This window comes from Ursus arctos, unplaced genomic scaffold (genome assembly GCF_023065955.2).
Source record: "Ursus arctos isolate Adak ecotype North America unplaced genomic scaffold, UrsArc2.0 scaffold_5, whole genome shotgun sequence".
NCBI classification, from domain to species: Eukaryota; Metazoa; Chordata; class Mammalia; order Carnivora; family Ursidae; genus Ursus; species Ursus arctos.
This window is the reverse complement of record NW_026623067.1, coordinates 31,605,638-31,631,316: the sequence shown is the minus strand read 5'-3', so window position 1 is coordinate 31,631,316 and position 25,679 is coordinate 31,605,638. Positions and strand designations below refer to the sequence as shown.

The 25,679-nt window shown below is 52.3% G+C and overlaps 1 protein-coding gene across 2 annotated transcripts in view; it reads left to right on the top strand.

The window, feature by feature from the left end:
* The window catches only part of FSTL4 (follistatin like 4), a 382,985-nt gene extending 357,508 nt beyond the window's left edge, over positions 1-25,477 (top strand). The window contains exons 10-16 of one of the 2 annotated variants that reach the window (XM_026507974.4): positions 300-434; positions 1,435-1,461; positions 4,709-4,827; positions 9,206-9,355; positions 15,552-15,659; positions 20,903-21,012; positions 22,806-24,684. In XM_026507974.4, the coding sequence (XP_026363759.1) occupies positions 300-434; positions 1,435-1,461; positions 4,709-4,827; positions 9,206-9,355; positions 15,552-15,659; positions 20,903-21,012; positions 22,806-23,508 (1,352 nt within the window). In that variant the 3' untranslated portion in view covers positions 23,509-24,684. Of the gene's footprint in view, positions 1-299; positions 435-1,434; positions 1,462-4,708; positions 4,828-9,205; positions 9,356-15,551; positions 15,660-20,902; positions 21,013-22,805 lie in introns of both variants that reach the window. The other variant, XM_057307047.1, reaches the window with a different exon arrangement.
* The last annotated feature ends 202 nt before the right edge of the window (positions 25,478-25,679 follow it).

Sequence of the window (25,679 nt, the reverse complement as noted above, 5' to 3'; positions counted from 1 at the left end):
TTTGTTTCTAAGTCAGATGCATTAGGAGTGAACAAATGTCTCCCCAAATTCTCCTGCTATCTGGGCTCACACAGGTCTTGTGGGCTTTTTGAGTGCAATGATGATAAGCTGTCAAACAGGTCCCAAGTCAGCCTCAGTTCAGCTGTTTGAGCCCTTTCTGGGCGTGTATCACAGATGTTGGCCATCCTCAGCCCTGCCGAGGGCCTGTGTTTTTACCAACCACTCTGAATAGAAGGGAGACGGGAGGGAGGAGGGGGTCCCAGCTCAGCAGACCATCTTGAGCACTGTCCTCTCTCCAGCCAATGGGAGTGAACTCCACATCGGCAGTGTTCGGTATGAAGACACAGGGGCGTATACCTGCATCGCCAAAAATGAAGTGGGCGTCGACGAGGATATCTCCTCACTTTTCATCGAAGACTCGGCTAGAAAGACCCGTGAGTCTGCTCTTGCCTTTGAGCTCCTCATTGAGCTGGTTGGGGGGCGTTGGGTGCAAGGGGACCAACTGACCAAGACCACACCCACCACCCGTGAGCCCCTGAAGATAGGGGTAAACTCCCATATTCTCCTGTGCTCGAAGCTGGGGACAGAGGGTGCCCAGAGGTGAGCAACCTTCCCTGGCAACCTCGACAACACACAGGGAAGGTCCCTGGACAGCAGAGTGCGCCCAGGACCACAAGGAAACTTGCATATCCTAGCCCCACTTCTGCCTCCTACTTGCTGTAAAAACAGGGACCTCTGCCCCTCACCCACTAAATTCCTCCTCCTCTCCACCCATCAGTCAGTGATACAGATTCCACGTATGACTGACTAGATGCCAGTTCATGATTTGTATTACATCCTGCCATCCCACCATGCCCCAGGAAGTGGCCCAGCCACACATGCACACAGAACCTTGACTCCAGGGATTAGAGCCCACCCGTGGCCCTCCCAGGTAGCCACCACTCCCCAAGTGGCTCTACAGGTGTGATTCCACGGATACCCGTGATAGGCAGGAGCTCCTGCCCTCGTTTAAAGACTCCAAGCTGAGTCTTCATCACCCAAGGAGATCATCAGAAGTGTCTCAGGTGGCCTTCGTAGGAGCATCCTAGCTGAAAATCAGCATGGCTTCTGGAAGTAGTCAGGAGCTCTGGGAGAGCGGTTGCTTGTCAACCACGGAAGTGGAGGATTCCCATTAGTTTCCATGATCCTGGGGACCTGATTTCAAAGACTATTTGAAAATTGGAAGGGTCCTGAGACCTAGAAACATTGGCCCATGTCCAGAGCCCCGTCAGAGTGCTGCTGCTGGGGCAGTGAGTGGGGTAGTCTCCATACACGAAGGATTAGGTAGCCATTCGTCCCTGAATGCAATCACTACAGTAAAGCTGCTGACATTGCTCTGTTCTTTTTTCCTTCCCTCGATCACGTTCCTGCTCTCCTGATTCCCTGACGCTGTAGTTGCAAACATTCTGTGGCGAGAGGAAGGTACCAAGCTTACTCCTTCTGTGTTGTGCTTGTGATCACCTCTGTTCGTGCCTCCATCGTGGGCCATATTTCCATGGGCCACCATCAGCTTCTCCAGCTACCATGCAGTCCCCACAACTGGGGTCCATCTGCCGGATTGGATAGGAGGGGGAGGTCAATGTCAAAGTCAAGAGCACACACTGAGCAACAGATTTAAAACCTACTAGTGTCTTTAATGGACACTATCCCATTAGAACTTAAAAGCAGGAAGTTGCCGTCTAAAGCTGTTTGAAACTGTCACTGAACCAGACTGCTTGGCAGGGGTTCCTGGTCCAATGGGGCCTTTAATTTTTTTCTAGAAGCTGATACTGGTGTTGGGCTTTAGCTTATACTTTGAGGAAATGCCAAAGAAAAAAAGCCACCATGATTTCTTTAAATGTATATTTACATGTATATTTTTAAATGAATAGACTTTTTAAATTTATATGTATCAAACCATCTTTAGGTATTAGGTTCCCTAAAAACAAAAAATTGCCATTTTTTACATCAAAAATGGTCTAATACAGTTTCATGTGGTTCAAAAAATAGCGGGCCCATGTGGGAACTGGGTGAGAGGGCCTGAGTCACTGCTTGGGGTGCATGTGCCTTTGTGGACCCCGGCCCAGGGCAGCCCCTCCTCCAGAGCGGAGTTCACATCACCTGGAAGTATCTTGTTCTCCCAGTTAGTGGATGGGGGTGTCAGGGAGGAGTATGAGAAGTAGCAGAATGCACCCTGTGATTTCAGGGTTAAACACAAAATCTCCCTCTTTGAAAGCCAGCCTATTTCCTGTCTCGTTTCTTCCTCGTGAACATTTCCTCACAGCATTTCCCAGAGTCTAGTGTATGCATGCACACACTCAGAACGATTTCCTGAACGTCAGGCCCTGCTGCTCACAGTAAGTCTCAGAGCAAAACACAAGCAGAGCCTGAAAGATGAGGAACTGACGCCAGTAGGCTTTAGGATTCCTTGGAAGGACAGGTTGTAGCAACTGCCACTCCTCACGGACGGCTGTCCCTCGATGCCGCCTCACCTAGCTCCTAGGCCACGAGGCGCGCAGAGGGCTTTTCCTCTGTGTCTTTAAGAGGTGGTAGTTTTCTAAAGAGAGTTCACTACAAAGAGGCTCAAGTTTCTTTTGCTTCCAGCAAAGAGTGCAGGAGGCCCTGGGGTGAAACACAGCCATAGAGACCCAACCTCGAGGCCAACTTAAGACCCCCAGCTGCTTCCAGGCTCGGGGCTGGCAGGTGCCGCACTGATCGTGGACAGCACGGCGGCAAACCAATGTCATCCGGCCGAACAGTCGGCCACTTGTACCCTTCACAGCTAGAGCCCGGAGCTGGGGGGCAGGGAATGCAGGAGCATAACCCAGCCGGGCGGCAGGCCACAGGGCACTGTCCCATCTCAACAAGAGAAATGAGACGATGAGGGCGCGCCAGAGCAAAGAAAGCACCTTCGTTGCCCCCTTGGGAGCAGCTACATTGAGACAGAACCTTCCGGGAGGCCGGATCATGAGGCTGGCTCTCCTGTGCAGTCAGTTGCTTGGCGAGGCCCGTATTCCGTTGCTGATGAGGAGCAAGGCTGTGTTTCGCCTGCCGCGTGGCCAAAGCTGTAACCTCACATGGAGTCCCCCAAGCTTTCAGTCTTACGTTGGTCCTGCCAGCTGTCGATTTCCCATGAGGCCGCAGGAGGCTGAGGAACCCCAGGGACAGGGACTTTGACTCATAGGTCTGAGCAAAGGAAGTTTGCCAGGTGAGAGTGGAGAGAGAGGAGGCCCCACAGGGGCAAGACAGATGCGGACAGAGCCCATACGGACCAGAAGCTGGGATGCCCTGGGAGCCGAGACAGGGCCCTCACGGGGGGCCCTTTCATGTAGCTCTTGGGGACAGGCTCCCCAGCACCCCAGGATTCCCCACTGGGGACCTGCTAGCTTCTGAGAGGCTGGGGTCAAGTTGTGCCCAGTGGCAGAGCCCCCTGCCCAGAGTCCCTCTCAGCACAGAACCAGCAGCAGCAAAGACTGCGTCATGGAATCAGGGACCTTGGTCCACACTGAGAACCCCGGGCACTGGGGCTCCCTGGTTCCAGAGTCACTGGAAGCAGGTGGAATGTTGGTTCCTATTTCACGTTATATTGTTGGCTAACACTAAAAACTTACCCAGATAGTCACTGAGGTCAGCACGCTGGGTTTCTCAGCATGCTTGGAAAGAGCATGTTTTTCATATATTCTTAGCATTTACAGAAATCTGTTGACTATTCTACCATCACAAGAAATAAAGTGAGGGAGAAAGAAAGGGAGAACTCAAACCTTACCTTACCTATTTTTGGGCCCTGTTTACCTTTTATGTTGAGGCACGGTGATGCAAAAGAGCCCAGAGGAGGGGTTCGGGGTCCAGCCCCAGCGCTGGTGTAGATTCTAATAGCCTCCACCAAGCCCCTTCCCTTCTTTGGACCTCAGGGTTTTTTGCCTTTATAATAAGGAGGCTAAACTAGCTCCTCCCAAGGCCCCTTCTCTGCTACTCTGAGATCTCTCCCCACACGGCCACACCTGGGCGGCGGGAGCAGGCAGGCAGGCTGGGCCCGACCAGGCTGTGGCTGGTGCCTGACCTGGGGCTGCCACAGAGAACCTGGTGAGGCAGAGGTGGGAGCAAGCCGTCTTGAAGGAGGGGTTTGCTGGCACCAACAGGCCAGGACAAAATGGGCACAGAGGAGTACCAGCCACAGCATTCTTAGGACCCCAAGTTCCACACACTGGTGCTACAGATAAAGGTGTTCAAAAAAATAAAGAGAAAAAGAGAGCGTGCCTTTGCTTTCTGGCATGATCTGCTCCATCTGATTTGACTAGTTGACAACAAATGACCGAGGGAGACTCTGACTTTCCAGAATAGGAAGGACCGCATGTATGTCACAGCCAAGGCTGTCATGTATTTGAAAGCCCGTGTGGGCGGCCAGCCCGGGGCGCCCTAGGGCAGAAGTGTGTGTCCGGAAGGATAGACCAGGCATCGCAGTGGCCTCGTCTGCTGTCGTGATTCCCAGTGGTCTGGCACTTTCTCCCCGTGCTGCCCACGTGCCACCTGCTCCTCTCCCATCACCTGGACCAGGACCTGCACTTGGTGCTTGTACCACGTGCAGCCACACTGCAGGTGTCGGGGATGCCCAGTGTGGCACATGACCCTACTTTGCAGCCAGCCACTGGGGACGTGGGCACATGATCATGGCCGTGTTTGCTCCTCCCAGGCCTCAGCGTGGGGAACGTGTTCTACGTCTTCTGTGACGATGGCATTGTCATCCTGCACCCCGTGGACTGTGAGATCCAGAGGCACCTTAGACCCACCGAGAAGATCTTCATGAGCTATGTAAGTGTCTGGGCCTGCAGGTGGGCCTTCCCCCAGGGCCGCCCCTTGACTTCGAGATTCCATTTGCTATACGGGGTGTGGTCCCACATGCGTTCCAAGGCTTCAGAAAGTCCACGGGAGGCTGAGTTGAAGGTCTCATTCCTTGATGAGGCCTTCCGTGCACAGAGCCCTCGGTGAGGCCCAAGGCTTACGGGTGCGCTGTCTTCTCCCCAAGTTCCCAGAGGATGGCGACAGCAGTGTGAACAGCCAAACAGGTGCTGCCAGAGGGAGGTGCCAGGTGCACTGGGACACTGAGGGGCGAGGCCTCTCCAGACCCGGGGTGGACAAAGTCAGAGAAGGCTCCCGAGAAGGGGACCCCTGGGCTCAGTTGTGAAGAACAAGTAGGAGCTGGGCTGGGTTTCTGAAGGGAATGTCATGAACATGGCAAATGGTGGCATAAAATGTCCTGTCACATCTGGGGAACAAATCCTTGGTGTGACTGAGATTAGGATGACCATAGGCTGGGGTCAAAGCTGAGGCGTTTTAATGGTAGATCTTAAAAGTTGTGGGGACGCCCGGAGGACTTGAGGTGAAGCAGGGCCTGGTGGGGCCGCTCTAGAACACGTGCGGGGCCCCAGTGAGCGTGATGACGAGCAGGACTGGGGGAGTGCAGGAGCAGAGGCTGTGTGAGCGTCCGGGTGCGAGAGGGTAGTGACTAGCCAAGCCGGGGCAGTGGCACTGGGAATAAGTGAGTAGACTGTAGCGGTATTCGCAGGGAAGATCAACAGGCACCACAAGGGTCATCCGGGCTCTTGCCAGAAGGAGCAGAGTGCCCTTCACTCGGGACGAGAGGCAGGTTAGGGGGATATAGTTCGTTTCTGTTGCTCTGTGAGGCATGTGCACATTGTCCGTCTGGTGCTGGGGATCCCAAAAGCAGAGCAGACAGGCTCATCATCGAGATCAGGTGGCCTATGATGTACTGAGTTTGAGATGCCCATGGGACACAGGCATAGAACCATCCAGAAGATGGGGACAGGGAGAGGAAAGGCAATGGTGAGCTGGAGAGACTTTGGCTTTCTGGCGGGCAAAAGAAGCAGCTTTAAGGAAGCCTGGAGACCATGGGTCACAGAACCCAAGGATAGCTAAGTTTACAAACGGAAGGGGTCCTCAGCCAGTCACTAGAGGAGGCGAGCTTCAAGGCTCTCAGTGGCCCCCAAGGAACCGGGGGAGAGAGCCTGAAACACAGGAATGCCCCGAGCATCAGAGGTGCTACCAAGTGTGAGGCCAAGTGCACAGCGGGCCTGCAACGTGGACAGAGACAGCAGAGATGACTGCCGGCGGCAGGTCCAGGGAAGCCTTTCTAGCCCTCCAGACGCAGCTGTCCACAGACGTCCCCCAGACGGTGCTTCCCCCCCACCCCACCCCCGGGCTCTCTCCCTCCCGCTGGCTTCTCTCTGGGCCTTGTGTTGGTTTCCTTGGCTGCTTGACAGAATTACATTAACCCGAAAGAGTCACCCTCAGTCCCCGCTTGGCCTCTCCTTGAGACCTCGCAGCGGAGGAACTGGTGCTCGGCGACGGGCCTGGAGCCCATGACGGCAGCGGGCCATGCCCAGGGGGGCCTGCAGCCAGCTTGTCGCATTGCTGTGCTCGCTCCCAGTACGTCTCAGGCTGGTGCGTCTCTCCCATTTGTAGCTCGGGAACAGCTGTTTTCCAGGCTGTTTCATTTGAATTAATCATTTTTTAGATGTGCTACCCCTGGTGAATTTTCCTTCCACGTAATAGCCACGAAACCATCTAGAAAGAGTGGTCCTAGTTAATTTCTAGCAGTTAGATTTAAATAATTGCACCTTGTCACATGGGCCCTAATTTCTCATAGATTTGCAATAACCTAACCCGCAGCTCGAGGGAAATCTCAGAAATCCTAACCACGCCTCACATCTCCTAAACAGCTAGAACAAGAGACAGTAGGAGTGGCCCCACAGGCCTTTCAGGCAGCACAAGACCACGGTGAGCTCTAGAACAGTCCCGAACAACCGTGTTCTCCTCTAGAAAATGCCCCTTCACCTCCCAAGAGGGTTACCATGAAGCGAGCCTCTGGGTAAAGTGCTGAGCGAGTAGGAGGCTGGTGCCTCTTTCTCGAGCGTCTCTGCGGGATGAGGGGTCCACTCTGGGCGGTGGGAAGCAGCACGTGTAATAGGCAAGGGGCACAGGCTTCAGAACCAGGCACCCCTGGGGTCACATCCCACCTCTGTCACGCAGCAGGGCTGAGTGGCTTTAGACGAGTGACCTAACGCCTCCAAGCCTCTGTTTTCTCACGTCTGAATTGGGGTGTTGTGAGGATGGAACGTGATCCTAGGCAGTGGCCAGGGTAGAAGGTGACAGCTCTGCCCAAAGCTGTAACAGTCATTTAGGAAAGACCTGGAAAGTAGATGAACCTCAGGGACTGAGGAGGTCATCCGCGTCTTCCTTGGTGACTCATCTGTGGCGGACTGTAGGGGAGAAGGGAGCAGCGAGAGTGGTGGCCATGCTTGGTCCCGGCTGGCCAGCGGCTGCTGAAGTGGGAGGGGCACGTAGGGAGGAGAGGAGAGCTCAGGGCTGGCTGAGTATGAGGGAGCTGTGGGAGAGCAAGCAGGCGCTGGAGGTGGTTGTGAGCTGAAGACACGGATCCGGGAGCCATCTGCTTCGGGGCACCGGCTGAAGCCAGGGCGGTAGACAAGACCACCAAGGGTGTGTGTGAGTGGTTTGAGCGGGGTACCAAAACAGAACCCTGGGGGTCAGCAGTTATAGGATGGGCAGACCAGGAGGGACCACAAGGAGACTGAGACGGAGTTGGGCCAGAGTCATGAAGAAACACATGAGACTGTGTATCACGGAAGATAAGGGAGAGGACGGTCCCCCTTTTCATTTATTCATTCAGCAAACATATTTGAGGCACCTATTCTGTGTCAGGCACTTTACTAGGTGCTAAGGAAATAGCAGTGAAGCAGACAGACAAAGAGCCCGCTGTCACAGAGCACTCCAGTGACCGAAGAGAGCCTAAACAGATGGACAAATCTGTGCACAAAGCCAGGTAGTGAATGAGAAATGCAACCAGGTACAGGGGTGAGGCGTGCTGGCGGTGCTCGGCCAATGAACACCCAGGCCTGGGGCAGGAGGGAGGAAAAGCAAGCATGCCGCGTGCGTGGAGCACTGTGGGTAAGGGAGAAAAAAGCTGAAGTTGGGAGGAGTAGCAGGAGCCAGAGAGGACAGGGCCTTACAGACTTCCGGAAAGACTTGGGTCCTCTTCTGAGCAGGGAGCAATGTTAAGGGAGTGGGCAGACTTAGAGCGACGCCCGTGGATTCTGTGTTGAGAACGGGTTGGGGGGGGTGGCTAGGGTGGAATCGTGGAGTACAGCCTGGATGCTATAGCAGTCACTCGGGCAACAGACAATGTGGCCTGAGCCCAGGGGATGGAGGTGGGAGCGGTGAGGCAAAGTCAAATTCTGAACATAGTTTGAAGGCAAAGCCAAAACAATTTTTGATGCAGTGGATAAGGGCTGAGGGGATGAGGAGAAAAAGAGGACTCAAAGATGGCCACAAGGGTTTTGGCCTAAGGAAGTAAAACGGTGGAGCTACCGTTTTGTTAACGGAATGAGCAGGACTGGGAGGTAAAATTAGGAGTTGATTTGGACTGTCGCGTTTAAGGTGTACAGCAAACAGCCAAGTAGAGTTAGGTGGTCGGCTGTGTAAGTCTGGAGTTCGAAGAAGAGGCCTGAACTAAAGATACGAATTTGGGAGTTGTAAGCACGGAGACGGTGTTTGATGCCATAGGTTGGGATGAGATTAGCAAAGGGAGTGGATTTTGGAGAGGAAAGGTCGTTGAGTGACCCCTGTGCGTTGGGACTTACAGAGATCAGCAAACTGAGCAGGATCAAGCAACCAAGAAGGACCAGCCCCTGGGGTGGGGTAGCTGGGGGGTGAGGGAAGGAAGTAAGGAATAGTCTGCAGAGTCCGCTGATGCCCCAAGTTCAAATAAAAAGGTGGAGCAGGCTTAATTTAATAAGTGAGAAGTACGGAGTACTGAGCTCAGTGGGAACGCTGCCGGCTCTGTGGTGAGGAAGCAGAGATGGTAGGTCACTCTTCTGGAAGTCTGGCCATTGACAGATGTTTTCTATACGATGGGGATGCAGGGAGGGGAAGTCCCCACCCAAGAGGGCAAAGAAGGTGGGCCTGGCAGCTGCTGATAAAAAACACAAAGGGAGTTCCAGCCTCACAACTGGGAGGAGGTGGAAGGTGAATGTTCAAAGCAGTAATGTGGGACGGCTGGTGTGCCATGTTTGTGGGTTCTAGAGAGGGAACCCACACACGGCAGGGGGGCCGGGGGATTACAAAGATATATGGCAGCCTATCTCCTTTACAGGAAGAAATCTGTCCCCAAGGGGAAGGAAATGCCACCCAGCCGTGCCAGTGGGCCTCAGCAGTGAACGTCCGGAACCGGTACATCTACGTGGCCCAGCCAGCTCTGAACAGAGTCCTCGTGGTCGACGTGCAAGCCCAGAAAGTTCTAGAGGTACATCTCTCTAAGGGAGTGAGGGGGGCTTCCAGTTCCGGGGCACAGCCTGCCGCATTCCTCTTGGCTTTCTGAGCCCTGCCCAGATCCTCTGAGAGGCAGTCTGACTGGAGACCGGGAGTGGGGAGCGAAGATGATTCACGTGCAGCTACTCACCAGTACTGACGGCCTAGTATGTGCCCAGCATTGCTCTAGGGTCTTGGAAAACAGCCATGAATGAGCAGTCAAGTCCTAGATCTTATATTCTAGTCTGGGAGGCAGAGCGTAAGTCAGAATGTTCGAGAACTATAAATTCTAAGAGCTATCTACAGGTCAGATGTGACAGACTAACTGGAAGACTGTTTCAAATTGGCCGTCGCTCTGGAGGTGAACAGATTCTGAGATCTAAATGCCAAGTGGGACTCCCATTCGGGAGCAGAGGGCGGGCTGGGGGGGGGGAGGGGCTGGAGGACAGTGAGAAGCAGGGAGAACGGGGAGTGGTGAAGGTGGAGGTAAAGCACAGTCCAAGCCACCGGAGGGTTTTCATCCGGGGAGTGACCTCATCCGACTTAGATAATGAAACAGGCCCCGCTAAGAACCGATGGCAAAGCAGCGCGGAGTCGTGGCTAATGCAGTCATTCGGGCACGAACTGCAGACAGCCATGGAGGTGGTGAGAACCTTGATTCTTGATGGATTTGAAGTGTGGAAAGGTTTTCTGCCAGGTTGAATGTAAGTTTTGAGAGAGGGCAATCAGGTTGTTGGGCTTTTCTTTACCTTGAGGAACCGTAGAATGCTGATGCCATTTACTGTGTGTGGTGGATTGAATGATGGCTTAGCTGTCCACTTCCTCATGCCCAGAACCTATGAATGTCACCTTCTCGGGCACAGGGGACTCTGCAGAGGTGATTAAGGTAAGGATGTGTGAATGGACCGTTACCAGGTTGACCGGCGTGAGCCCTTCCTCGGTGTAAGCGCACGTTCCTGTATCAGAGCGAGGCGGCGAGAAATGGGAGTGTGTAGGGGCGGGAGGCACTGGGAGGACTGGAGCGCACCGGGGGCTCTGCTGGCTTTGAAGGTGGGGAAGGGGCCGCGAGCCAAGGAATGCAGCACTGGAGGCCGGCAAAGTCAAGGAGACACTGTCCTCTAGAGCTTCCAGAGGGCGCACTGCCCTGCAGCCATAAAATTGTGGACTTACAGCCTGAGAACTGTAAGAGAATTAAATCTGTGTGGTTCTAAGCCACTGAGTTTGTGGTAATAGGTTATCATAGCAATAGGAAACTAATGTACTTTAGAGAGACTTCGGGCAAGGCAGGGCGCGCAGGCCATGGAGCAGGAGGACAGGAAAATGAGGAATTGGGGTTTAGATGTGCCAAGTGTAAACGGTTGTTTTAAATGTTAGTTGGGGCGCCTCGGTGACTCTGTCAGTTGAGCGTCTGACTCTTGATTTCAGCTCCGGTCATGATCTCAGGGCTGTGGGCTCAAGCCCTGGGCTCAAGCCCCGCGGCACTCTGCGCTCAGCAGGGAGTCTGCTGCTCCCTTTCCCTCTGCCCCTCCTCCCCGCCCAGACTCTTGCTCTTTCTGAAGTCAGTCTTTAAAAAAAATAAAAATGTAAGTAGAGATGTCAAATAAGCAATTGGATGAACAGGTCTGGAGCCCTACACGAGATCTAGGCCAGAGAGATCAGTGTGGGTACCACCACCACACCACGTGTTGAACCCAGAGAAGCGGATGAAATCAGTGACGGTAGTACAGAGAAGAGGTCAAGGTTGGAGCCCTGAGGCTCTCTAACACTGAAAGATCAGGAAGGAGAGAAGAAGCCAACAAGGAGACCAAGCAGGAGGAGCCTGAAAGGTAGGAAGAAAATTGGGCTGGGGTGGCGGGCAGGGGTTGAGGATTCCAGAAACACCCCAAAAAAAGTGTTTTAAGGAAGACTTTGTGGTCAGTGGAGTCCGATATAGCTGAGCATTTGCGTGTCACAAAGACAAAGAATCGACCGTTGGATTTGGTATGCCACGGGTCACCCTGGCAGGAGCAGATAGAATGATCACGGAATACACGCTGGAGATCGTAGAGATGGTGAATACAGACAAGCATTTGGGGGCTTGCTGTAAATAGGAGTAAAAGGAGTCAGATGAGGCAAAAGAGCGCACTGAAGCAGCTTTAGAACAGGTGACTTCACAGCATCTGTATGTATGTACGCACCTAATGCTTAAACAAAACCACCCTCCCACCCATCTTCCCTTTCTCCTGCGTCTCTGTAGTAGGCAGGAGTCCGTGGGATCCAGGGCAGAGACGGAGAGACGCTAGCTTTGGGTAAAAGCGCAGGCTTTCATAGGACGGAAGGAAATGGAAAATACTCAGGTACACAGAGGGGACAGTTACAACCGGTGGCAGGTGGATGAACAGCTCTTGTGGTTGCTTTTATTCTCTCAGTGAAATAAGAAGGAAAATTGTCACCCAGCCTGGAGGGCTGAGGAGAGAGGTGAAGGGTATTTGAGATTGAACTGACCAGGGCACTGTGCTAGGACTGCTGCGTGAAAGTAAAGGCCCACTGAGGGCTTGTGGATGTGAAGACAAAGTGAGGCCAGGGAGCAGGGGTGTGGTTTTCCTTCCCAGCACTGCCCCGGTGCACGCTCATTGTAGGGGAAATGTGGGTGGAACCAGGGTTGTGGTTTCTCCAGGCTAGTTGGGCAGAAGGTTTTCTGTGAATGATTTTTCTGGCCAGTGAATATACTCTGAGTAATTTCACTCCCTTGAAATTCACTGAAGCTTGTTTTAGGACCCAGCTTAGAATCCACGTGGATAAAAGTGATCCACTTGCACTTTAAAAGAACGTGTGTTCTAATGGTAGGCACAATGTTCTGTATACATGTCAGTTACATCGTTTGTTCATCGCATTGTTCAGATCTTCTATCAGCTGCTGAGAGGTGTGTGGAAGTTTCACATTGTGATTGTAGATTTATCTAAATTCTATGCATTTTTGCTTTAAAACTGTAGTAACTAACTTCCTGGGGCAAAGACTTCTTCATTCTTACAAATTATTTCTGGCTATACTTCTTGCCTGAAAGTCTGTTTTTGTCTAATACTAGTACAGACAGATCAGATTTCTTGTGATTAGTATTAGCTGTATTTTTTCTGTCCTTTCCCTTTCAACCTTTCTATGTCCATATATTTAAGGTGATCTTTATTAAAGGCTAAAATCCAAACACGTAGCTTTATAAATCTTGGTTTTTACTCGGATCATTTGATCCATTTATATTTAATGCAGTTAATTATATAGTTAAATCTACCATCTTACTGGTTTATTTAACCTACCTGTTCTGCTTTTTCCTCCTTTTTACTTTCTTTTGGGTTAGTGAACTACTATTATACTGTTGTTGTTAGGACTACCACAGAGATTATAACATGCACTTGCCTCAGTACAGTCACATGTGATTTATGACTTCACTTCTCCAATAATGACAGAACCTTGTAACAGTAACTCCTTTAACTCCTCTCCTGCCTTTTGCATGATTGTGGAAATAAATTGTAACTCTGAATAAATGATCCCCACAAGACCTGACTTACTATTGTTTTGTACTCACATACTTACTTTTCTCACTGCTCCTAATTCCTTCCTGAAGGACACAGTCTTGTCTGGGAACATTTTGATTGTGATGAAGGACTTCTTTAAATTTGTGCAGATCTGCTGGTAACACACTCTCAGTTTTGTTTCTTAGAAAAGAACTTTATTTGCCCATTATTATTTTTAAAGAAAGATTATTTTCACTGGATATAGAATTTTACCTTGGCAATTATAGTTGCTCAGCATTTTAAGATGCTATTCCATTGTCTTCCATTGTCTTAATGGTCACGTATATTTTTTTCTGACTACTTTTCAGATATTCTCTTTGATCTTAGTAATTTCACTTTGATGCGCCCAGGGATGATGTTCTTTGTATGTATTCCAATTTGGAAGTTTTAGTGGTTCTTGAATGTGTAGACTGATATCTTTCACCAGACTGGAATGGTCTCTTACCTCTTCTTCGGAAACTGTTAAAAAAAAAAAAAAATTTCCACTGTGTCCCACATGTCTCTTTCACTCTTTCATTTTTAGTATGTTCTATCAACTTATCTTTCAGTTCACTAGTCCTGTCTTCTGCTGTGCCTAATATGGATTTAACAGAACCAATTCATTGGGTACTCAATTTCAGGTATTGCATTTATTTCTAATTTTACTTCTGTTTATAAATTTGTAATTATTTTTTAGTAGTCTTTAGGCATATAGTCTGTATCCTGTAATGCCTAGTAATTTTTTAAATCCCCATCATTCTGTATAAAAAAATGATAGATTTGAGAGGGCTCTCATCTGCCAAAGAGGCTTTACCCTTTCCTCCGCTAGGCAGAAAGAGTAGAGAACGAACCCCTTTAATCAAGTACTAAGTTGAATCAAGGCTGTTAAGGCGTACTCTTCTAGGTCTAGGAATGAATCAGAGGCAGTTAGCCCTGCGGGGTTTTTAGCTGAGAGTCTGGTATGTTCTTCAGTAGCTTCTCCCTCCGTATCTTTGCTCCTCGGCATATTGAGACCGTGGAACACTGTTGTGAATTTAAGAGATTATTGGTTTAGCTCATCAGCCTCTCAGAATGAGAATATGAATTATGATAGAGAGAAGACTACAGTCTGAACACTAGGGAATTTTGGCTGTGGAGAGGGCAAACAAATGGGGCATGAGTAATCAAGAAGGTTTTTAAAAGAGACGTCAGTTGTGAGCATTATTGCTGATGGGTTACAAAGCTCTGGGTAAAGGAAGACGATGCCAGATCCCAAAGGCTTTGGGAAGCAACCGGGAAGCTGGCAGGTTCTGGGGACAAGGAGGAGTAGCTGGAGGCAGAAACACAGGACCCGGGGTATATGAATGTAGGAAGAGGCTTCAGGGGCTCGTAATGAGAGCAAGAAAGTGAAGGGGACTTCAAAAATGGTAATGAATGTCAAGGAAATACATGGAAGCAGCGAGGGGCAAAATCAAGAGTTCAGCTTTGTATTTGTTGAGGTCATCGACAGAGGAATGAGCTCTAAAGTCATCAGAGTACAACAGGTTATCTGCAGCCTTGGAACTGGATGAACCCACCCACAGAAAGGATTTAGCCAGAAGGAGGTCAAAGATGAAGACCTGAGACATGCCAGCATTTACAAGTCAGCATGAGGAAGAGAAGCTAGGGAGAGGGGAGGCTGAGGGAATAAAATGTTTCTGGAAGCACATCATTAATCATGGGGAATCATGCTGAAATGTCAAGAGGAGGACACCAAGTGATCTCGGAATGTGACATAAAGGTCTGGAAGAGGTCAGTAGAGTGATGAAGACAGACACTTGGTGGGAATGTTAAAGAAGCAGGTTCGGGAACTCCACAGACAGTTGTGAGAAGTTTGACCAATGAGGGTAGAGATGAGCTCACCCCCCCCACCCCCGAGGAAGGCTGACATCATTAGTGAAAGAGAAGGCCTAGGATGACGGCCAGTGACAAGAAGGGCAGGGATCAGAGTGTAGTGGTATGAGCCTAACGGAGGAGTTTTGGACTTTACAAAGCTATATTATTAAACAGCAGAGAAGTAGAAAACCGTCTCCAGTGGAGAGGGCCACAGGGAGGCTCTGTGCTAGAGGGAGAGTGGAGTTTCAGTTATAGCAATTAAAAAAGAAAAAGTCTGCCTGATGCTACAGTGTGGGTCCCAGAGACTGCGGTGGAAGGCTGTAGAGAGAAGGTGTACCAAGCTAAGAAACCAGTGATCAGGGAGGATCTCAGTCCGTCTCAGATGGCACAGGAGGAAGGACCAACTCACCAGAATCTCAGCCACAGAAGCTCCTGGGGAAGGACCCTGAGGGTTCTAGAGGCCCCAAAAGACTTCCGGGAGCAGGGACCAGAGTGTCCCACAGCTGATTCTTGAGTGGAAAATGTCCAGCCTCTGGGTTTGGGCTTCTGCCAAGATGGTCTGGGTCCCCTGTAAGTAAACCATGCAAGAGGTTTTTAAAAGGGATTCAATTACTGGCAAGAGTTTTCCGCCTCTGAAGAAAACCCAGAAGGGAGGCTTAGGCCCCGGCTTCCCAAGCAGGCTCACTGCCAAGGCTGTGAGGTTGGCCTTCCACTCACCTAGGCATGATGGCCACGTACACAAAGCCCAGCAGTGACCACTGTGTCAGCTTATAATGATGATGACCCACTTGTATGTTTTTTTTTTTCAAGTCCATAGGTGTGGACCCCCTGCCAGCTAAGCTGTCCTATGACAAGTCTCACGACCAAGTGTGGGTCCTGAGCTGGGGGGACGTGCACAAGTCCCAACCGAGCCTCCAGGTATGTTGAACACACGGAGACCAACACCCACCCCACAGGAACAAAGGACACTGTTCCTATTAAATGTCTCTTGCTTCCCTAGGTAGCTAATCATATTTAACCAAAATCTATCCATCAAGACTTCAGGAGGGATTAGAAAACAGCCTTGGGCCACAGCCCCTCCCAGACCATTACTGAGGTATCTTCAGCCAGGGTCACCTCTAAGGACAATAATCCTGATGACCTATCAGACCCTGGTGTCAGGACAACCAGAATGTGGCCCCCAGGCCCCACCTCTCCCAAGCCCGGGCTTGCTTCTCCTCGGGCTGGGCAGGCTCGAGAACAGTGGCCAAGCACGTGCTAGATGGGGGCCCAGGAAGGAAGGAAGAGGAGCAGCAGTTCTGTCCGTAGACGGAAGCACATGTATTGGGTACTTACTGTACTTTAGGGCACAGAACAGTTTAGTAATGTGTCCATGGTCCAAGCCGGGCAGGGTGGTTCTACTGCCTCTTGGAAACAGTTGGGGCTTCACGCTCTGTGGAATTCCCCCATCCCAGCCAGAGGAGGTCACCACCACCCCTGTGCTGAGTGGGCCTGCCTCTGCCCTTCTCATCAGGGATGCATTCAAGGATTAAGCCCTAAGAAAAGTGATTTGAATGCCTGAATTCTCCCAGAGATCTGCATAGAACCATTCTAGATGCACAGGAGAGAAAATTCGTTTCCTACACTAGACGCTTCAGGATGTTAGGGTTTTACTCTCTCTCAGAACCCCAGCTGAGAGGAACTGCAGGTGGAGCCCAGTTCACCCTGTTCTCAAGACGGGGAAGAGGGAAGGGACGTCCGGGTCTACAGAAGCTTCCTCTGGGGGCCTGCCTGCCTGCCTCTGCACTGCGGGGCCACGGGGAAGACACCGCTTCACCTCCTATAAACGGAGACTGTTGTCATTTGATGGATGCCATCACCCTGGGCTTGAGCAAGCTGACAAAAAATCCCCATTAGAGGGTCTAGGAGCCTGGATAAAGGTCATTCAGAGCAGAGCATGAGCCCAGGGAAATCATAACTTGTATTGGTCCCGCCGGCAACTCCACGAAAGCCTCTAAAGTAATTCAAGGGGAGGGGCCGCCAAAAAATTTTTTTTCTGAAACCAACAATGATTTCCTAATTCAACACAGTGGTTGAGTTGAAAAACGCATGGTTTCCTAAGTTATCTGTGAAAGAAAAACATCAGATGGGCACTGGCTTTCTTACCGGCCACAGGAGTGGGACACCACGGAATCTACAGGACTGAAATCCAAGAGGCCTCCTCCCAGCCCAGACGTCCTCCACCTGGCAGGACCAAAGAATTCCGAGGCTGCATCACTCACGGCCCCCTCTGAGGAACAGATGTAAGGAAAGATCCCCAACACGAGATGAACCCAATCAGAGACATCAAGATGAAGCAAGAGAAAGAGGAGACAGTTGCAAACAGTGAACCTAGAGCGGAAGAAAGACGGATGAGGACAGACTCCCTGGAAATGGTATTCAGTGCTAACTAAGGATGTCTGAATGAGGAGAGAGACGCTGAAGGAGAAATCCTGATACCAGCCTGTAACCGAAGATAAATTACTTCAGTAAAAATAAGCATAGGGAGTGGAGGAAAGAGGGGGGAGTAAAAATAATTTGAAATACCTTACTGGGATAAGAGGAGGTTTGGAGAATGCTGTTGGAAAGCAGCAGCTGGGAAGTGGCGGTCTCATCATTCCACATATGACAAACTGGTTTCTCTCGAGAGCCGAGATGATCTGACTGGGTTAGGAAGGAAGGAAACGGACACTTGTTGATGAGAGAGAAAAGGCTGGATTTAAAGGGGGCGGGCATAGTGAGGACAGGCGAACAAGAATGTATCCGTAGTGCCACTCCTATCAGGAAGGGAGGGTTTAAGGTCGAAAGCACTAAAAGCATCAAATGGAGAGACACCGTGTGATGAACGGCCAAGAGAGATCAAGCACCATTAACAGCTAAATGCTTCAAACAAGAGTGATTTAAAATAAAGACTTGATTAAAAATGCACTTACATTGCACAAAGAAGACAAAAGAAGGACGTGGGAAAACTGAATGACACGACTTGGTTTAATATAAACCTTGCATCAGCAAAACCATTTTTTCACAGGTCCACATCCACCCAAGTGTATCAGTGACCACAAAGGAAACAAATCCTACCAACAGAGACGTGAGAGGCAACAGTATCTGATCATTAGAAATAATTAAAATAAACATGCCCTCATAAGCAAACACTCCTTTATAACGATGGATCAAAAAGGAAATGACAAGGGAAATTACGAACTGTCTCAAAAGCAATGATAAAGCCGTCCTTCCACAACAAGATCGAGAGGAGACCGAGAAGGCTGGGCCCACGGAGTCTCTGTGTCTTGAAAGCCCGCAGAAGAGGTCCTTGTGGTCAGAAGCAATAAGAAGACTGAAATTCATCGAAACAAAGGTAGACAAAATGAGCAAGGAGGAAAAGAACATTAGTGCAAATACAGGAGGATAAAAATTATTGGAAAGTAACGCAGTGCAACTCTGGGGCAGCAAATTTGAAAACCTAGAAGAAGTGAATGATTGCTTGTAAAATGTAGGGGAAAAAACAAACTGACCTGGGGTGCCCGGCTGGCTCTATCAGAACGTGTGACTCTTGATCTCGGGGCGGTGAGTCTGAGCCCCACGTTGGGTATAAAATCAACTTAGGGAAACAGAAGCCTGAAATAGAACAATTATTATAGGGTGGTTTTTTTTTAAAATATTAAAGAGCTACCACAGAAAAGTGTACAGCTGAATTTTATCAAACCTTCAACTATAATTTTAATATTATTTGCTCTATCTCGGACCACAGGGAGGAAAATGCACAGCTTGTTTTAAATAGCCACCACCATTTTAATTATAAAAGCTGACTGAAACTTGTATAAAGCTATAGACTGAGCTCACTTATGAATACAGAAGCAAAAGTCTCAACACAGTATGAAAAACAGAATCCAGCCACGCACCTAAATCCAGAGAAGCCCCAGGATACAGTGATGGTTCGCTGTCAGGAAATCAGTCCACATGTCTTAACACAAAGGAACACAGAAGGAAAAAAACCTAGTATTTTCCATAAATGCTGAAAAGGCACTTAATACAGCAGACATTCTAAATACCTAAAAACATGCATAGACAGATAATTTCTTAATACTGTTTCCCAAAAACCAAGAGCAAATTTTGCCTAAATGGCCCAACACAAAAAGCATGCTGGTGACACTCAGGAATTAAACCATGGTGTCCCCGTCCCAAGCGCGGAGTCTAGGAACCTCGCTTTGGCAAGTGCACAGAATGAATAAAGCTGCCTCCATCACTACGGGCTCGGGGGAAAGAAACCGCGACTTGCACACCCTCCTGGAAACGTCACGGGCAAGGCCCGTGTGCCACACAACCTGGAAATGAGAACTGAAAACCTCAGAGCAGCACTTCCGGGTCCAGCAACTTGACTTCTCCGAACCCACCCGAAGGCCGTGGTACGGGTACGGACGACAGCTTAGCTACAGCACTCTGTGTTTCTGCATTGTTTACATACGCCAAGCCCCAAAATAATGTCCTGGCGTTTCTCAGCATCCAGCGCTGAGGACCTGCCTAGACACGGCCGTTCCCTCAGCAGCCGGTTTTGGAAACTTCGGCATCTTGAGTCCTCCATATCACTGCCTTGCCTGCCAGTCCCAGGCCCCCCTAGGCCTCCCTTCTCAGCTGGTTCTGTCTACCCGCCGAGAGGGATGCTCGGCCTTCGGGACCCCGCTCTGACTACCCAGTGACAGTTCCCGGTATCTCACCACCACTGTCAGGCTCCTGAACCAAGCCCATAGAGCCAACAAAACCGAGGGGTTCAACAGTTCGGGGCACGAATGCGGCCAGGCACGCTGCAGGACGCAAGGCCCAGAAGGAACTCAAGACGCGTCGGAGAAATGAGGCGGGCAGCGCACGTCAGCTCAGCGGGCCGCGCTAGTGCGTTTTGACGAAGTCACCTCTGAGCGCAGGGTGTCGGCGTGGTGAGGCGTGAGTGACGCTGACCGCCGACAGCCTGTCATTTCCCATCTCTATTAGAAGCTAAAATGACAGGCCTGGTACCAAGCGGTGATTGTATGGCTTCTTGGAATTCTTGGGCATTTTCCCTCCGACACTCCCAAGATCCAGTTCCCTCAGACTGCTATTTCCTTAATGCCCAGCTCTAAGAGTTGTTTTTCCCCACGCGCTTGCCATGGAGGTGTCATTTGGCCATTAAAAAAAAAAAAAAAAAAAAAACACTGCAAAATAACCTAATGCCATGTTACAACTTTGGAGCTGCCCAAGGCTAAAAATAAAAATCGCCGGCCTCATCATCCCAATCCTGCGTGGCCCCCTCAAGGGAACCACAATCCAGAAAAGACTCAAACCTCAGCCCTGCCTGAGGAGGCAGGCCAGGTGGTGGTCGTTTTCCCAGAAAAGTAAGAGCCAGAAGGCAGGCCTATTCTTCAAAGGAAAAGCATCCAGAACTCCAAGCCTTGTGAGTCACGAAGCCCCAAGAGACGCTGCCCTCAGCCTCAGGCTGCACGAGTCTGGACCCTTTCTGCAGGTACAGCCACAATATCCAGATCAGGACAAGTGTCTCCGCCCTGGGTTCAGGCTCTAGCCCCTGCTCTCCTGCTCAGGGGGTCGGGGCTTGACCTTGTGGCTCTTCCCCCAAAATGGCCCCCCAGCTGGCCAAGCCCCTCCTCTGGCTGCAGGTCGGCCACTTTGCAGGGCACTGGCGCCATGGGGGGCTGATCACGTGCAGAAGGCAGGGGACGAGGGCTGTAAATCTTTCCACCATTTAACGTTTTCCTGATTTAAAAGCCCTCTCCCTCTTTTCCCAGGGTGACCTAGCCACTGAGAAGGGGGGATTTTCATTTGTGGGGGAGGTGGTCTCTGAGCAGAGTGATCATTCTGTTCGGAGAACCTCTCTGGGAAGCTGTGCCTTCGGGGGGCTGACAATGTCCCATAGGGTTAGGGTTAGGCCTGCCTGAGCAGAAGGGCATGATTCGGGCATTCGCATCTGTCCCACCATTTCCTCTCCCCAGGAGGAGGAGTCCCTGCCTCTGACATTCCCAAGTAGCTCCTACTCTGCTCCTGCCCAACCCCCCAAACAGCCTGTCTGCCGAGGGTCCCTAGCAGCACATGCAGATGTTTCCAGATTGCCCAGCCCTCCTTGGGTGGGCCCTCACCAGGCCTCCTGCTCTGTATTGTAGGTGATCACAGAAGCCAGCACTGGCCAGGGCCAGCACCTTCTCCGCACACCCTTTGCAGGAGTGGACGATTTCTTCATACCCCCGACAAACCTCATCATCAACCACATCAGGTGAGATGGGACCACGATGCCCTGAAGTGCCCGTAACCCAGCTGAGCCCTGCCTGGGCTGCATTTGCCCGCCGCGAGCCCTGCTCCTTCTGTCTCTCCCACTCAGGCTGAGCCGGCCTTGGGCTCCCTCATGAGGGGACAGAGAAAGGGACCCATCCCAAGTCCTTAACGGTCATAGTTAAGCAAGGCACCCAGCTCCTACCACCCTCAGAGGCCCATTGAGAACAGGAAGTCTCATCCTCAAGGTGAGAACAATAGAGGACAGGACTCAAGAGGGTTAACGGAACACACTCTACTTACGAGTCAGAGTGGTCCTGACGCCTTCTTACAGATGAGGGGACAGAGGCTCAGGGAAGCTAAGACCCTGTCAAGTTCACACAACCAGGAGCCCCCCGAGCAACCAGGCAGAGGGCCAGCTGGGAAACGAGCCCTCCCAGGTGTCTGGTCTGTCACCACCCGGAAGAACAGCCTGGCCCCTCCCCCTGCCCGTTCCCGTCAGAGAACCCCCACCCTGACTGTGAAGTCGGCGTGGCAGAGGACTAATCCTGCCCTCCTATCAAGGCAGCGAGACCCAGAGTCTTAGGGGCACTATTCTCGCCTTTCTTTTGCCTGACATCAAACACCTTTCTCCAAGAAGAAATGCCTCATTTTTGTACACTGAAACTGGACTTGTAAAACTAGGCCCACCCATTTATCCAAGCCCAAGGAAGAAAACACCCCTCCCTGTAGACAGCACCTGGGAAGAGCTTCCAAGAGGCTCTAAAGGGTAAAATCCCTCACAGACGCTGAACTCCGCCTGGAGTCCAGCAAACTTACAGGCTCTGCGTTGCCTGTGTGTGGCCTGTGACATCCAAATTGCTTGTAAGAGTGGGCTTCTCCTGCTTGCTCTGGCTCTTTAAGAATGCTCTAGAGAAGCTTTCGATGGGGCATCTCCCCACTCTGACGCTCCGTTACTCGAGAAAAGTGGGGGAGGGGAGAGTTTTCTCTTATTCCTGTAGGTGTCCACAAGCACCAAAAGGCCTCCCGGAGCCAGGGATTTGGTCAGAGGCTCTCAAGTCAAAGCCAAGCCCTGCCTGGGGTCAGGTCTCCTTGCAGCTCACAGCCCGCCTCCACAGTCCAGATGGGAGCAGCTTCCACCTACTGAGCCCTTCCCCTCCAGCTTCCTCTTTGATCCCATCCTCCCGACAGCCCTCTCTCGGAAGGAACTGCCCTCTTTAGAGTCGCAGAGGCTCCAAGAGGGGAGGTGAGCCCGTGCCCGGCTCCACAGGGGGCAGGCAGTGCAGCAACGCCCGGCCATCTGACCGCAAAGGTAAAAGCTGTCCTCGGCCCCCCTGCCCGAGATCGCTCCCGCAGGCCGCATAAACACGGCCGCCGGGAGAGGCTGCCCCTCCGCCGTCCTCTCCTGGGGAAGGAGCACTGACAGCAAGTGTGTCCTTGTTCCCTCGCACTGGACTCCATGTAGCCCAGGGAACCACAGCAGAAAGCCCGCCTCCGCCGTCCTCCCAGCAACCCACGGGGAGAAGGGCTGAGGGCACTTTTACGCTCCTCCTTTCCCGTGGCGAGAGAGGAGTGCCTGTGAGGAGAGCGCAAATCCGGGAGCATTTGTAACTCGACCGCCTTGGGTTTGCCGTCATAGATGAACCACGGAAGGGGCCGTGCCCTGCGGGATGGTACGTCTAATCACGAAGCTATTAGATCCCCGAAGGATGACGATAGGGGGAAGAGAAAAGACGCCGTCCTTCAGACGAACAACAGCTCCCCTCCCGACCTCTGACCTCAGTTCTTCCTCCGCAGGTTCGGCTTCCTCTTCAACAAGTCGGACCCCGCCGTGCACAAGGTCGATCTGGAAACGCTGGTGCCGCTCAAGACCATCGGCCTGCGGAGCCACGGCTGCGTGCCCCAGGCCATGGCCCACACCCACCTGGGCGGCTACTTCTTCATCCAGTGCCGACAGGACGGCCCCGCGTCCGCCGCCCCCCAGCTGCTGCTCGACAGCGTCACGGACGCGGTGCTTGGCCCCAACGGGGACGTGAGCGGCACCCCACACGTGTCCCCCGACGGGCGCTTCGTGGTCAGCGCCGCGCCCGGCAGCGCCCGGCTGCACGTGCAGGAGGTCACGCTGCGGGGGCAGGTCCGCACGCTCTACAGCCTGCCCACGAGCCGGGGCGTGTCCGACGTGGCCTTCCAGCCCTCGTTCACCCAGGGCGGCCAGTACTGCGCGTTCGCCGCCGCGGCCAGCGGCCCGGGCCTGCTCTCCCTGGAGCTGTCCACGGGCAAGGCGGGCGTGCTGAAGGACCTGAAGGAGCCGCCCGCGGGCCCGGCCCGGCCGTGGGGAGGGCCCCGCCGGATCGTGAGGGACAGCGGCCTCTTCGGCCAGTACCTGCTCACGCCGGCCCGGGAGTCGCTGTTTGTGGTCAACGGGAGACAAAACGCGCTGCGCTGTGAGGTGGCGGGCGTCAGGCGGGGGACCACGGCCGTGTGGGTGGGCGAGGTATGAAGGGGCCCCCACGCAGAGCCCCGGGCCACCGGGCTCCGCCTCGTCCTCACGCCGCAGCCCCAGGCAGGCGCCCTGTACATTTTTACGGACAAAAGCAAAACCCGTATTCGCTTTGTGGTTCGACACTGGTCTCCTTGCAAGTCTCCTAGTCTACGGTATGCGCTGCCCCCCAGAGCGGGGTTTTTCGTTGGGAAGTATGATTTAGGCCTTGAGCTACGGCGAGCACACGGGCTGCTGTGTAAGGGAATCCCTTCTGTGCCCAGCTCCACGCCGTGTTACCTGGGGAGCCCGTGGAACCCAGAGCCCGCGCCCTCCCGGCTGACATTCTGGTTGCCTTCGTGCACTCATTGTCCCTCACGGCCGGCTCTGGCCAGGCTTCGCCCTGACCGAGTGGCCCGAAGCCGGGCCTCAGACAGGCTCGCCGGGAGCAGGGCTTGCGCTCCAGGCCCGAGAGCCACGTCCGCCCGCCTCCTGGACCTTCTTTTCTCCTGCGCAGCTGCTTCGTGCTTTTCTTTCCATGTGACTTGGTGTGAGCCTGAGGGAGAGCTGACGGGACTTCTTGCATCTGGGGGGATGGGGAAATCACTTACTTTATTTTGGAAATTTTGATTAAAAGATAATTTTTTATAATCTCAAATGCTAGTAAGCAGAAAGAGGCTCTCCGACGTCCAGCTCCGTTCCTCCCTGCCTTAGGCCAAGTCTCTGAGAGTCACCACCCCACGCCCCACAGCCAGAAAGAACAATGGTCACCCAAGACAAATGGCCCTCCACACCACGGACGCCCCGAGTGCAGCTCTGGCTACCGCCTTGGCCAAGACTTTGTTCTGGGTTGGGACACGAAGAGACCAGGACAAACCCTGCGTGCCTGCTTTTTACCACTGAAGGGGGACGTTTTATTAGCCAGGCCCAGTACCCCAGATTCAGGGCAGACTGGGTTTGCCAGGCAAAGTGGGGGTGGCCTACAGAACAGTGAGCCACACAGGAACCCCAAAGACACGTCTGGAGTCTAGGTGGGTTCTGTAGGCTATCCGTTTTAAAAATCCCTTTCTTTTCTGCCTGTGGCCCTCGCACTGCAGTCCCTGCTTCAACACAGCCCAGATAGCACCTTTCAGGACTTTTCTTACACAAGGGCCCCTCTCACCCCAGTAACACACACTGCAAAACCCACAATCCCAAGGATGGCGGGGGAGGTAGGGAGAAGGATACAGGCGGGCAATGCTGCAGGATCCCCGATGTCTCAGACTCTGCTGGGCTGGGTGGGGGAGGGGCATCCAGGAAGTACAACCAACCCAGCCAGCCCAGGGAACACACCCCGTGTGGGAGAATGTCTGCAACCAAGAGGCTTCCCTGGGTCCCCAAAACCCTCTTTCTTTCTCCCTCACATCAGTAGTCACAACACACGTACGCTTTCGTATTTTCCAGCCACCTCAAGTTGGAAAAGGTGGTCCCTTCACAGGCACCTCAGCTGGCGTAGTCCCGTCGCCAGGCACCATGGCCGTGCTCTCCCTGTGCTGCTGATCGCCGGTCCCTTTCAGGAGAAGGAAGACCCACACCCGGCCTTGCTCTGCTTACACACAGCTCTTTCACGCTCACCCGACCGCCCACGCCACCTGAACCACCACTATCACCCCCCTTCCTCCCCGATTTCCGGAAGTCAGCCAGTCCCCTGGCATCCCCCCTGGGTCCTGGTTCTCCAAATACGTGTCCCCTCCAGCTCCCAAGAGTGTGGCCAGATGTGCCCACACAGACCTGAGATTTTGTTCCAGGTCAAATACAGAGCTAGAGGTGGAGAGAATGGACTTCGAAGGCCACCTACTCAGTTTCACCAGAGCTGGGAGGGACAGGCAACCCCCCTCACCCTTTCTTTTTATTCCTGTCTCAGTCTCTTGACACCTTCACTTCCAAACTCTCACCTTTATCACTGAAATCCTCCAACTTTCGTGAACTTCTCCCTTTGGGAAAATCTTCTAAGTGGTGGCAGCCCCTGGCAGAATAAAAAAAAAAAAAAAAAGTTGGGATGAGCCCTGATGTTAAAAGCAACGAATGAATCGTTGAACACTACATCAAAAACTAACGATGTCCTACATGCTGGCTAACTGAACATGATAAAAAATAAAAAGTCTCCGAGCCTGAGCAAGAGCCTGCCAACCGCCAGGCCAGAGCGTCAGGGT